General features: G+C 45.2%; 1 protein-coding gene across 4 annotated transcripts in view; it reads right to left on the bottom strand.

Annotated features, from left to right (window-relative positions):
- HECW1 (HECT, C2 and WW domain containing E3 ubiquitin protein ligase 1) overlaps window positions 1–14,182 on the bottom strand; it is a 264,963-nt gene extending 250,781 nt beyond the window's left edge. For 3 of the 4 annotated variants that reach the window (XM_048297557.1, XM_048297546.1, XM_048297548.1), the window contains exon 1: window positions 13,981–14,182. Coding sequence is in view for 3 of the 4 variants with exons in the window: in XM_048297546.1 (XP_048153503.1) it covers window positions 13,981–14,010 (30 nt within the window). In the remaining variant the exon portion in view is untranslated. The remainder of the gene's footprint in view (window positions 1–13,980) is intronic. The other variant, XM_048297575.1, reaches the window with a different exon arrangement.
- Between the last annotated feature and the right edge of the window lie 673 nt (window positions 14,183–14,855).

Here is a 14,855-nt window from a genome sequence, read left to right as displayed (position 1 = left end):
GAAAAAGGGGTCACATACAAGAAACTGGATTGTATCCAAATCAGACAGCAGTGGAACAGGACCACACAAGATACCCAGAGCTAAAACAAAAGTGCAAAGCTGAGCATTAGGTGGTTGGAGTTAGAAGACAATGAGTCTGGGATTTAATGCGAAAGGAGTATCCAAAAAATAGGAGTGTGTAGTATAATGGTGACAAATCAGGAGCAGGATAGCATGCAGGTACCAAAGATGAAAGCAGAAGAGAAGATTAAGAGAATATTCAGGGAAGGATAAAAGACAGCTGAGGGAAGATATGGGAGAGGTTTGGAGGGGAGGGGAGAGGGGAGGGGAGGAGAGGGGAGGGGAGGGGAGGGGAGGGGAGGGGAGGGGAGGGGAGGGGAGAGGAGAGATCAAGAGAAAGCAGTAGGAGTCAGGTTCACAGCATCCTAAAGGAAGTGATTCTTAATGCAACAGCTAGTTGAGCTGTGAAATTCATTTTCAAATACAATGAAAGTGTAGGTAGGTTCAGAGGAAAGCAGAGGAGATTTCACGGAGCAGATTTCTGTTGAAAGGTACGAAATCCACAGAAGCACAAACAGTTCAGCAAGTTCTCGAGCAGCAAATGGTTGGGGTCAGGGTAAAGAAATAATACAGAAAAATTATTTTTCTCACAATAGCAGACAAAAATCCCTTCAAAACACCATCTTCATTGCCTTAGTAAGTCTAGACCAAAGATTTTTACCCTTAGGCCTTCACATCTGTTCACAGTCCACACAGGTGACAACTGTCACAAACACTTTAGGCCAGCATAAACTGACACTTCCACAGGGAGAAACACCTTACCTTCCTCCCACTTCTTATTCCCAGTCTTTGCCTGCATTGCCATAAGCCTTCACAGAACAGCTGAGCAGACCTCATTCTGGGTCAAGAACACACAGCATAAAATAACTGGTTACTTCCAACCCGGGTCACTTCCCTGACACAGCTCTCCATGCAGGCACACAAATGCATGTCCTGACCCAAGGGAATGACTAACATGCAGAAAAGAGTGGCTAGAGAAGCAGAAGGATGCACTGGGATTATTTAGCCTGGAGAAGAAAAGGCTCAAAGGGGATCTTATCAATGTGCATAAACAGCTGGTGGGATGGAGTGAGGCAGACTGAGAGAGGCTCTTCTCAGTGGTAGCTAGTGATAGGACCAGAGGCAATGGTCACAGACTGAAATACAGAAAATGCCCTTTAAGAAAAAAAACATTAACTAAAAAAGAAAAGAAACCAAACAACTGTAAGGCCTGAAGAATGCAGGTTGCATAGATAACTGAATGGCAGAGTTAACATTCCTATGGGAGATCACATCCCTGCTAGAAGAGCATTTAGTACCTGAAAAATTTGGGTCGAAAAACTGAAAATGGCTAAATATTTGTGGCAGAGCATGACAAAGATCTCTGAAAGATTCCCATTTTTGTCCATGGACAGCAGAACACCTCTAAGGAAAGGGAAAGGACTTGTCAAAATATTTTTTCCACATATATACTTGGCTATCCATACTCAGCCTAGAAAAAGACTAGAAAGCACAGTGATAAAGCTTCTTGCTTTATCCATCGACAGACAAAAAGTTTGACACCTCCAAGTTTTGTCCAGCTAATAGAGCACTTCAAGATTAGTTCTGCCTCCTGCTATGTGAGTACCTTGACCAGGGAACCAGTGGCACAGCAGAGATACCCTCCAATCCACCATCCAGCAGAAGAGCTGGGGACCAGGGGAAGACTGAAAGGTAATTGTATACACAAGATGCAAGACAAGTGCTAGGAAACAAGCACAAAAAATTTATTAACTAAACAGAATCAGAAATAATCTCAGGATATTAAAATAATCCATTAACTGTCTCTTTCTTCATCTTACTTAGGAGATGACAAACTGCTGTTGTTGTGCAGCATGCTCTGAACAAGGAACGGCTCAACTGTCAAACAAATGCACTGTCAAGTGTCCACACTAAAAAAATGCAGTTTCCACATTCATGTTTTGCCAGGCTAAACACCTGGAGGATGGTCTTCAATATACCAGACCAACCCACAAGGCAAAGAGTGAAGGTCTTTGAAGGAATAAGACAAATGACCACAAAATTGTAAGACGTTAATTGAAGCCATTGTTTTCTGTTGCACTGATGACTGGTTTGACTGCCACAAGAGAAGTGAAGCCAAAATGGGACATTTGTCTCCTTGATGAGGACCACTTTTGAACAATCTGGTGAGGGAGGCTGCCTTTGCTATACCCTAAGATAGCCCCATTGTGTCAAAATACAAGCCATTTTGCAAACACAAATAAGAAGGTCCCAATACCACTGAAACCAGGAGGGCCCAAACAGCAGCACTATGCTTAGTTTGCACTAGATGCTTGAAAGCCCAAACATAGGCTCCAACAACTATAAAAAAAGTGTTTGTGAGGTGGAAGGAAGTAGAGATAATGAGAAGAAAAAAAATTGCTCCCAGCAGTGTCAGGAGGGAAAAAAAGAAACTTGCTAGCATAACATTTGAATCTAAAGTGGGAAAATTGACTTTAAGAAAGCAGCAGGGATCCCATTCAAGGTGATCCTGTCAAGCCAAAAGGCAACTGTGTATGTTTGGGGGACAGGTTTCCCTCACTGATGTGTTTTTGTTTTCCAGTGCACAAGCATTAGAAAACTACAAACTGAGAAATCTGTGTGGTCTCTGTCCCACATAAATATGCAGTGAATATTTCCACAGTTATTTTAAGGCATCATGGGTCAAATGCATCCCTAGTGCAAGATCAGTGACTTAAATGAACTTGGTGTAAGCAGTGAGATGGGCCCCAGGCTTCCATGAAGTAAATACAACAGAACAGCGCTTTAATGATGTGAGCTGGAGATGGGAGATAATTTTTAAGAAAGGGCTGTATTAAGAAATGGCAGAGTAGGTCAAGTCTCATTCTCTGCACTGTGGGAAATTGAAGCATTTTGAAGTTTTCTTTACAGCTGAAGCAACAACAACCAACACCTTGCCACACCTCCATGTCTGATCTCTCCCAACTGGATCTGATCATTAAACAAGGCTGCAGGGCTCCAGGTCCTCTGAACAGTTGCCAGCTGCAGTACAAACACGTTCTCATGAGGAACATTTTGATTCTGTTTAAAACAGCATTTTTTTTGACAGAAAACTGTTCCACTGGCAAATTTTCATGCAGCTCCACTACTTAATATGCCTCCCCTCCTCCCACACATGCATGCTCCAGAACTACTTCAGGAAGATAATTATGCTGCGTGTTCACAGTGCATTGGATTTGCTCCTGCCAGGTCACCTGTCTTCACCGGGAGTGAGAGACTCCAAAGAAAAGAGTCATCAAAACAAGGGTGATTAAATGTCTACACATAAATGACACACATTCCCAAAAAGTATATGCAACTAAAAATACATGGAATTTTTGGGGGGGTTTTAAGAGGCTTGGTAGCCTCAGGGTAGCTCACACGGTGACAAATTCAGCTCTTTACTCAAGAAGCCATCTATCGGAAAATGAGCATCATAATTATATCACCAATCTTGGTCAACAACTGATGACGTGCTTGTGATTTGTGGGGGTCTCTAGTTTTCAGCAAATAATCCATCAGTGCTGCACAGATCTGAGTACTACTTGTGTCTCCATCACTTCCCTGTGACTCAGCATTCAGCAGGGCTGCCAAGGGCTGGTCCAAGCTCCTGAACCACACCTGAAGCCGGGTAAGCCTGGCAGGACAGCACTGCAGGGATCTGAACCATGGCAGGAGGAGGAACATCACAACTGGTTAGCAGTCTCTGAAAAAGTCTTCTCAATGCCAACCCTCTCTGCTCTAAAATAGGACTATTTTTTTTCCTTCACAGCAATTACATAAAAATGGTTCATTACACAGAAGACTTGCTACCTCCAGCAGATGCAGAATTTGCCTGCTGACTTAGGCTGAAAAAGTTTTTTACCTCCTGCTTCCTTTAAAAAATGTGTGTGTGGGGAAACAAGCAAACAAACAAAAAAACCTCTAAAAGCTCCTAGAGGGAGCAAACTTTTTCTATTCATTTATAATGAACTGCAGTTTTAACTGTGTTTCTGTAATGAGAAACCCGCAGTTTGCATGAAGTCCAACTGAGACCTCTGCAGCTACAAAGTCTCCCTCCCATTCTACCATGCATCAGAATCCATGAACAGAGAATCAAGGAAAGTGGTTATGGAAAGACAATGTTTTTGGCTGAGTGGTGTACCTGGAAAGCATTTCTCAGTAATCTCTCACCTTAATCTTCTCACTCAAACTCAGCGGTGAGCCCAACAACTTTCTAGGCTCTGATCCAAGGTCTTCTGAGGCTTGAAGAACTGGTTACCACATATGATCTGCAGCTTATCAAAGCTCTGACTGAATTATATCAGTATCCTATTACATGGGAATTTGTATTTGAAAGCTTTCATACTCACCATTAGCTACCAGGATTCCACAGAAAAAACTACTGCATAAAACAAGCCAAATGAACATGCAAATTCCCACTGGATGCATCACTGAGGCATGAATAAAAACAGTTCTAAAGACTAAGACTGAACATAGATATTCTGGGCCAGATCAAAAGAATGGGGTTTACGCAAAATTTAGGCATTGAAGTTGAAAATGGTACTCACTGCTACTCAGTCCTGCTCTCAGCATAACAGGATTCAGGAACCTAGTGTTCTGTTCCTGTGCGTCTCAGAAACACCAGTCTTGACAACCCACGTGCTACGCTGCATATAAAACACAGGAACCAGCTCTTGGCAAAGGCACGCATAAACTCCCCCTCTACCCATTAAAGCAGAATTATGCTCCCTCTTGCTCTCTGGCTCCATGAATCTTCAAATCTTCCATGTAGAACATAACAACTTTGGCCAGATGGGTGTAAAGCATGTCCCATACTCACACACACTTAGAGAAGCTCCCTGCCTGTTAGGACACATTCCTGGAAAGTCATAGATCTAGGTCTGATCTAGATCGGGTACAAGAGAAATAGTAACACCCTTCCTGGGAAGGGCAGCTCCTCCCTGAGCACCAGGCCTTACCCAACACACCAGTTCTGGAGCTCCTGCTTCTGAGGACCTGCCTCCCTTCAGGCACTCCTAAACAACTTTGCACCTAACCCAGGGCACGATGATGCTGAGGGGGCAGAGATGCAGCAAGCTACTTTTGCCTTCATTACACAGGGAATAAAAGCCCTGGCGACAACAGAGCTGCACATAAACCAGTCGCACGCAGCCAACTCAAGATAATCTGTCATGTCTCTCTTTTTGGTGCAGCACTGCACGAAACATGGCTACACTGTCCTGGATATAAGCTAGTAAGATCACAACATGCTGTGTAGACTTAGCAGCTTAGATCTTCATTTGCTAAAGGCCCTCTTTTCACTTTTCATTTCAGCATGTGGATGTCCCCTCTCATGGTCCCACAAGGATTATTTGGATTAGCAATGCTGCATTTATATCCTTTTTGGTCCAGGTAGCTAAAGCAGATGAACTGTGTTTTCAGTGAGTTATTAGAAGGCCATCAAACAGATTGATCTCCTGTCCATCTCTCAGACCTATTGTGAGAAGGTCACAAGTCAACCAAGCATATTATTCACAATGACCCTTCCTGAGCTGCCAGATAATACAGTGTTAAATCAGACTCCTCCTCAAACACCCTATTTCACATCTTCCCCTTGCTCAGCCAGCTTGACAGCCCACCTCATGCAAACCCTGAGCCTGCTACCACTACCACCACCACCACTTATGCATCAGCTTTTCTAAGGTGCCTTGTCTCTCTAAGGTCAGCAGGACTCCCTCAGCAGGAAACATCACGTGTGCACACAGCACTGGCAGAATTAGGTTGGGAAAAAATAGGTCAAACCAGGCATATATTTAACTTGGAGACCAAACCTCAGAATTGTATTTTACCAACAAATAATTCATACACATGTGCACAAAATCCACATTTTATAACCATTAGAAAATCATTCTGATATGAACGAGGCAACCAAGATACTTTACAGAAGCAGAGGCTCTACCAGAAACATTTCTATTCCCACTCCAAACAGAGGTTTAAACATACAACCTCTCCCCCGCAGCCCTACATCATCCTTTTGCTGTAATCAAGCAACTTCTTTCTGTACTATTTTTTGGGAAGTTGTTACTCATTTCCACCCAAAGCCTTAGCCATTTTTTAGGGGTTTTTTGAAAGATAGTGATGGTGCAGGGTTGAAACACCCCTGCAGGGAGACTGGCCTGAGCCACTACCCCTATTCCAAACTTCAGAAGTCACCTTTGCAGACAGATTCAGGCAGACATACAGGGAAAGGGGGCGTGAGGGCAGCCTGCCCCTTTCTAGAAGTTCTGCAGCAACTTCCCTGGACTTCTGATGATCTTCCAAGATGGATAAGACAATACAGCTGACAGGTCAAAAAAAATTACCGTGTGGCTCCAACAAGCAAGTCAAGCAGCTGCTCCTTAGATCCCTCCTCTAAAAGATGCTATCTGCTTCCACCCTACTGTAAGATCCACCTCTAGACAAACTCCAGTAACTCAACTGGCAAGTTGAACACACAGAGGCACCCAGAACACTTTACCACACATTTGCTACAGTTTTGCTGCAATTTCTGCTTGTGATTTTGTTCCCACATCCCAAACTTTTTCATTCCCTCCCCAGCAACAGTAAAACCTAATTTGTAAATTGCCCTAAGCACCTCCTGATAAGCAAGTACCCTCTTCTGCGCTATGCAAAAGATACCAATATTTAAGAACTCAGAGACTTACAATTACGTGATACATGTTTTTAATTAAATGCCCTAATATAATTGCTCAAATACAGATTACTAAGGCTTTAGCCTACATCATGTTATTGGGTATGGAGAATTAGTCTGAGTTATTAAACACGTTTTAATTATCTGAAACATAAAATTGCCTGACCAATGCTACCTGGGTAGCAAACTGCATTGCAAAGAATAGTACTTCACAATCACTTGGTTCTTGAGTAGGGGGAAGGTTGAAGGGGAAAACAGACTATCAAAGAGAATGAAAACACATGTGCAGAGAAGGAGTCTTTGAAAATCTGCAGAGGATTCTTTGAGAGTGACAGTTCTGAGGAGCATGAAAGAGTAACGCAAAGTCAGATTTCAAGAGTGGGTAATGTTCTAACCAGGATGCAGTTTCCTGACCAACATAAGAACTGCTGCCTTTAGTCCAATGAGAAATCTTATTCTTTAATAGGAGCTTTGTTCACATAAAAAATGGGTAATTTTACACACAAAGCAAAATCCTTAAGGAACATTAAGAAGTAGAAACAAAAAGGAAGGTAAATCAGGTAGCCTGACTTTTAATAAACCACCAAAGTGTTCGGTTTTGGAAGGGAGTTCTAGCACAGGACCATGTGTTTCTCTACTGGAATCATTTTCTAGCCTAAGAAGTGGAAGAGAAAATACAGTTCAGCTCATTAGTCCTTAATGTCTGGTCTGTAACTCCTATGGCTCTTTCTGCTTTAGCCTGCTGCTCAAGTAATGAGAAAAAAACGTCAGTGCTTCACACTGGCACAGGACACAGCCAGCTTCCCTATGACATTCAATTCTGTAAAAAAAAAAAAGTCACCAGAGGCCTTGCAGCACTGCCCTTCATCAAGAAAAGTTCAAAAATAACTTTAAAGGAGCATTGCTCATTCTTAAACCAAACTCAACAACACTTTATCTCAGCATCATGTCTTGCCTGTGACTCAGGGTACATATGTAATGTTTCTGCATCATTGTATTGACCTCACATTGACTACCACTTGAGAGCATGGTGCAGTCAAATTAGGCAACTTAAGAGTTCATGGAAAGACCTTACTCCTTATCTCTACACAGCTTTCATGGGCCTGTAACCAAGGATAGAGACAACCTAATGGCTACTGGGCATTTCATGAGTGTCAAACAGCATCATCTTGGAAACGTGTGTTCCGACTCTAGGATTAAATATTTCATCTGCTTACCCCACTTTTCATGTTAAGCATGTGGCAACTAAACTTCACTACTTAAATCAAGATGCCGCTTCAGAGAGTAAATCCAGTATTTTCTTTGTCTTCTTAAGGCAACCACGCAGTTGGAAACATACCTCAATGAAGGAAAGTATGTCTATTTTTTTAAATTAAAAATCCTAGGGCCTCTTGCATAGCCTTTTTTAACACATCACTAAAGAAAACTGGCAAATAACCCAATCCTTGATGGATGTTCTGCATTAACATGTAAATTCTAAATTTAAATTTTCCTGAGGCTGCATTAAGACATTGGAATAAGACAGTACCTCCTACTTTAATGACACTATCAGTCTTGAAAGGGCCCAGATTTCAAAAGAAAAGCAGCAAGTTGCCCAGCTTGGGACATCAGATGATCCCATTCATCCCCCTTCTTTGTCAGGCACTTGTAAGAGTACCCAGACAGGTAGCCCCACATACCTGAGTCATTTAATCCAACTGAAAGGACTGCAGTTCAAACAGTTCAGGAAGTGCCTTGTAACAGGCTGTATACAGTTCACAAGCAAAGCTGGATTATCCCCAACTTCATTGCTTCTTACCTATCTTAGCAAAGTCTGTACAACATGTAACGTACATTCCGCCAAAGAGACAGACTTTGGCAGGATAGTTTGTTTCGGGGAAGAAGAAAAGTCATGGCAACTCCTAAGATCCAGAGAACAAACAGCTTCTTGACCCATCTCTGCTCTGTACAACCAGCACTCAGGCATTTCACCAGCACACAGCAAAGAATGACTTGTTTGACCATCTCATCAAGCATTTCCCCCCATCTCTTGCTCTCCTTCTTCCCTTGGGAAAAGCAGACAATTTCCTGCTCCACCTCTTCTGCTTACACACGTTTCAGAGTTACTCCTAACCAGTCCTTCTCTCTGTAAAAAGAAAACAGTGGGTAGCACAACATCAGATCTTCCGCAGCCTGCAGGATGCCATCCTAAATTTTACATGGAGACGTGTGAAAGCATTTTGTTGGCACCAGAAGTAAAGCATGCTCCTGCTTCCTTTAAAAAACCAGGCCTGCTGAACCACACATTTCACGACCTGATGAACCTGATTTGGCAATTGAAGGTGCACATGGCACACGTTTTCCTATGAAATGGAAAAATTAATTGTACCACATGACATATTTCAGTCCTGGTGTTCAAGAGTTCATTAACAAAACTACTTAAAAGGTGGTAATAGAAACAAATGCTTTTAACATCACAGACTTCCCAGATGACTCCTGCTATGGAGATGGATGACAAATCATTCTGTCAGTCATCTCTAAATTCCATATTGACTACATTGAAGCAATTAGCCATTTATTCTTAGAGCATGTTCCATTTTAAACATAAGTGATTCAGTCCAAGAGATATTCTATACTCCATTGCTATTTAATGGGTTAACAGCTCTCAAATTTAAATGGGTTTTAATTCTGGGAGAAATACTTGCCTTTTTGATTTTGCCTCCAGACATTGGTTGGGAATTTTAATTCAGGCTTGAAACCAAACAAATGTTGGTGTTCTACAAGCATCTGCAGAGAAATATAAAAATATCTGGAAAGTGTGAAAGAGCGAGCCTGTTTTGCTACATGCACAAAATGAAACCACAGCGTAGGTCTCAATAATAGGCTTCCTTACTGCTGTGCACACGCTCTCTCCCACAGACCTTCTGCTCTGCAGCAAGGGAATGCTGCCTGCACTGCTGCGTCCTCAGAGAACTTTGCAATACAATGGAGCACAGCAATTCCCTGGGGAACACAGCGCTGATCACCGACTTCAATATTTCTAACACAAGAGCCAGGGTTTTCCCCTGTTTTAAGATCTAAAAGAAACGACTTGCCATATCGCTCTACCCCAGCCCCCAAGCCATCTCACAGTTTATCTGCATTATAGGCAATGTTCTGGACAAAAGGATGAGGAGCTGAGATCAAGCTAAGGCTGTTGGAACTCATGGAAAAGGAGGGTGAGATTATAAGTGGAAAGCTGGGGGAAGGAGAGTCCTGAGGAGCTGACAGTGGTTTCTGTTGCTGCCGCCACTGGAGGGAGAGGACAAATGGGAGCTGCAACAGGTACTGCAGCAAGGGAACCCCGCTTCGGGTTCAGCTGCTGCCCTGCTTCAACCCAACTCCTCCCTGTTGCAAAAGCAAAAGCAGTCCACAGCCAGCCTCTTGCCCCCAGCAGTGTGCTGCCTGGGACAACAGCCCATTTCACCTGTAGTTTGGACCAGTCTTTCTGGTCCATTTTCCACAAACATCTGGGATTGAGGACACCATCTTGCCAAGGGACAGCCCCACCACCTCCTGAAGGAGCCCTGCCTGAAGAACCTCAACTTCCTACTTCAGAGCTAACGACAGGATACCCTAGCCAGACACGGCTGATCAAAAAAGGCCAAGACTGATTCACAAGCCCATCATACAGCCTAGCCACCATTCATCAACTGTAAGGAAAATGACCCTGGAATCCTTGCATCAAAGAACCTTGACATCTCTTCTTAATTAATTCTAAGCATCTTGCTGGCCTCAAATCTCAGCTGGAAAACATCAGCTAGAGTAGGTGGCATCTTATCTTGCCCTTCACTACTGGCTTCACTTTTTTTTTTTCTGAGTTGCACAACCCCCACCCTTCTGATATTACCAGTAGAAAACAAAGTATTGCTATGTTTTAGGACAAATATGGAAGTACGTAAGATCTAGTCTGTTCTAAAATTTATTAGAATTAATGGTCATGATATCTAATAGCCAATAGAAATACACTTCTAAGGAATTAAACCAAACACCTGCAGTATTTGCCATTGCAGAATCACAACAGCACATGAAATGTTACAGAAAAAATGGGTAAAAAAAGCCTTAAACAGAAGCAAAACTGACTCATCTCCTTATTGCCAAAACCGAGAAAGCCACTGAGTGTAAACAAACAACAGACATCCTGAAGAAAAGGGGGTGTCACAATTCCTTTTCCGGCTAATAGGCAGATACACAAACCCGTATGGGCAGGATCATCCTCCAGATACTGCAAGCCAATCTGAGGGAAACGGCCAATGCTACAGCAATGTTCCCGGCAGCACAGGTGCCACTGGAGCCAAGGGAGCATCTGAGGTGATGATGACTCCCAATGCAATCAGGATTCATAGCTGTATCTGCTAGAAGGCTGTGGCAGCTCTAGGCATGATCCACTCGTGTAAGCCACACGTGTACATAGATACCCAGCTGAACTGTTTGGGGCAGTATTCACAAAGGCATAACTTCAGCTTACACTGGCAAGCACCCGTTCTACAGAACAGCAAGGACAGTGAGCCAGAGCACTTGTTTAAAGCTTGAGTTCTCCTCCCTGTCTCTGGAGGCCCACAAAGACTATGTTCTATACATGCTGAAGCCAGGCCTTGTGGGTACCCCTAACTTTGGAGGAAACTACACAGGTAAAGACATAGGACCATAGAGATATTTAGAAAGATCAAAAGTCATAGTGAAGACAAGCTATATTCTCTGGCAAAATCTATCATCCCAAACTAAGATACTTTGGAATAACTGGGTTTTTTTTTTAATTACTAAAAGCCCTTCTCTTTGAACTTTGCAGCATGTTTAACTGGTGTGGAAATGAGGAGGTTGTTTTGCTGGGTATTTTTTACAAGCATCTTTCAGAGGTGAAACCACAGGGGCAACTGTAATGCCTGTATCCACAAGGCAGATCCAACAGGTTTAAAACACAGGCAGCCTATCCTCTTTGATAGAACAGCTCCTGACCCAACACCAATTGCTCAACACCATCACTCTCACAACTCGAATGCTCCCCACAATACCTTGGCCGCATCTTTTGCGGTATTTCAAAAGGCAGCCAATAAGCTAAATTTCACTCTCACTATTTTTCCAAGTCACTGCATTGTTTGTAAGAAGACTATTCAAAAGGAGACAAGGAGAAGGATTTAGCACTACCTTGAAGGAACGCTACTTAGCATCAGACACAGCACGTGCAAAACTCCACGAAGCTTCACAGGGATTATCTCACAATGGCAAAGGATGCTAGATCGCATGCCATGTACATGAAACACAAAGCCATTGAAAAATGCACTCTAGTAACAAGTCTTAGCCAGTTATTTACTGGAAAAGAATAAGCACTATATTGTTTATTAGAATGCACTTAAAATACTGAGCATATGGATTTGGGATCAATTCTTTGGGATGTTCTGAGCACGTGTACACAGTTTGCTTTCAAATAAATCACCGTCACATTCAGATATTGACGGTTCCTGCTAAAGTCACTGATTGGATCAGTTCATGCTCTGGCCTGCCCGGGTTTCAAATGAGTAAGCTGATTGATACTAAAAGTTTAGGAGTCCAAAGCTCAGGTCACATTAAGTCAGAAACACATCAGCAATAGTATCACACAAGTGACAAAACATGCCATCCACCCTTAACTCACATACTGCTCACTGCTCACAAATGCGGGCCATCTGACCAACCACTCTTTGTTCTGAGCTAACTCCCTGCTCACCCTCCTGAAACAAACAAGTAAATGGACCACACATTTCCTCTGTAAGAACACATACTCTTTTCGCCTGTACTAGACTGAGACTGCATTGACAGGATGAGTGTTGTGGGTTGACTAAGCGTGTGCTGCCTTTTACATCTACTTCTGCTTCCAGCATGAAAATCAACATTGCACCTGTGTTGTCCAAATTGGGTGTGCACTTCAGAGACAGACAGAAGGGAAGCAGAGAGAGCAGCCAGGATACAAACCATACTCCACTTCTTCACAAAACACACGTACTACACAGAGAAATGATAATCCCTTCTTAGTGGAATACCCAAATTTTCAAAATGAATCCCCAGGCTAAAATGAATTACTGTAATAACTGCAATCCTCACATGAGCACTAATCAGAAAGGCACAGCTGACCACCTGCTATGTGGCACCACTGGCACAGCAGCACCCTGCCCCTAATTGCTGCCCTGCTCAGACAGGGCTAGGTGCCCCACAGAACGCAACAGTGGTGCTGGTAAACACAGGGACAGGAGCACAGCCTGACTGACTGTTGTACAGTCTCACTACGCACTTCTGCTGAGTGCAGCATAAAAAAAAAAAAGGCACTACTGCAGCTCCAAACAGCAGGATGCAAAAATCTAAACCCAGGCCGAGTGATTTCTTCTGCAACTACAGAGAAACACACAGGAAACGATGCACGAGAGAACAAAATGAATTGTACTGCCCATGTCAGTACAATACCATTATCTAAGCAGGTTGCAAAATGAGAAACGCATTTGACAATGCTACAGGCTAGGGCAATGTTCTTAACATACTTATAAGTTATTTTATTTAATTGCTAACAAAAAATGCAGTTACATAATAACACAAGGTAATAACCAAAATATGAAGTCACAAGATTGGCTTACAGCAACAGAGAAGGGGGGGAAAAAGGCAGTTCGAGCTTTAAATTTTGCTGCATTGTCAGGGAGCCAAGAACCAAAACTGGGGGCTTCTGCTTTTACAAGGAAGGGACGTAACCACCAAAAATTTGGCACGGGACTCTTCATCACTGCCTCCGTGCATCTACATCCCCAAATGATGTCAATCCCCGCCGGCACGTCGCTCATCATAATTCTACACTATTTGCTCGCTAGTGGAATTCAGCCGACAGGCCGACGGCTCAGCCCGTAACCCACCGGGGCCCAATGAGCTCCTCGGAGAGCGACCCCTCCACACCGTCGCCCCCGCCCAGGGCAGCGCTCTCGGGCACGGCCGGGGGTCCCATCCCGCACGGACCTCCGAGGCACAAAGGCGGCACCGCGCAGCCGGGCACAGTGACAGCGCACACCCACGACTCGCCACCGCATCCCGCCGGCCGGGCGGGGGCTGCCCGCCCCGGGAAGGGCCTTTCCCGGAGCCGAGGCCGCTACCAGCTCCATCCCGCCTCGCACTTCTCCGCTGGGAGCCGACGCCACCCGCCCCCGCCCCGGCTCCACCACCCTCACCCGGGGCCGGGCGGCAGCAGCCCCTCGTACCTGGACAATGCCGGCCTGGGCACAGCTCATGCTCCCCCGGCGAGGGCAGGTCTCACATCCCACACGTGCCTGTCAGCCGGCAAGGAGGGAGGGAGGGCGGGCGGGGTGCCGGCGTGTCAGCCCCCGCCGAGCCGCACCATAGTCCAGCACCGGCTGATACGCCTCGCAGCACCGCCGCGCTCCCTCCTCCTCCTCTTCCTCCGCCCCGCCAGCCTCCTCCCACCTCGCCGCCTGTCGCTGGGTGCCGGCCGCCTGGAGCCACCCACACGCCGCGGTGGGCGCCCGGCAGCGCCGCGCGGCCCGGCCCGCCCCTCAGCGCTCCTCCCGCCCGCCCGGCGCTGTCCCAGGCCGGCTGCCCGCGGAGCCCGCCCGCGGGCCGCCCGCTCGCTCCTCTAACACCATCCTTCCCCGCGCGGCATCCCGGCTCTCCTCGGCTGATCCCACGGGGACATCACCGCACACAACCCAGCTCACCCTACATCGGGCATGGAGGCGGAAACAAATCAACCTATTCTCTCCTCTTTGCCCCTTGAAGTCGGGGCTGCCGCCCTCACACCAACTGCTCACCAGTGCCAGAGCCTCCGGGGGTGGTCATTAAAGCCTTTTCCCCGCTCACCTAAACAAGAGCTTGGGCGGCACTACTACTCTAGCAGCTGTGTCTCCTCCCCTAGGGAATATGCACCCTTCACCACTGTCATCTCCAGCCTCTCCTCCTGGACAGGGCTTTATGGCTTGAACCCCAGGACAAAGAAAGTCAGTACCACAGCTGCGAAAAGAGCAAGTTTCAAAATGCAGTTCAGGATGGGATAGAGGTGCTCTACACTAATTTCTCCCGCAGGTCTTGCAAACCGGCTCACTGAAAATAGACCACGAGC

The sequence above is a fragment of the Corvus hawaiiensis genome, chromosome 1 (assembly GCF_020740725.1).
Source record: "Corvus hawaiiensis isolate bCorHaw1 chromosome 1, bCorHaw1.pri.cur, whole genome shotgun sequence".
In the NCBI taxonomy this organism is placed as follows: Eukaryota; Metazoa; Chordata; class Aves; order Passeriformes; family Corvidae; genus Corvus; species Corvus hawaiiensis.
This window is presented reverse-complemented; position numbering and strand designations above follow the sequence as displayed.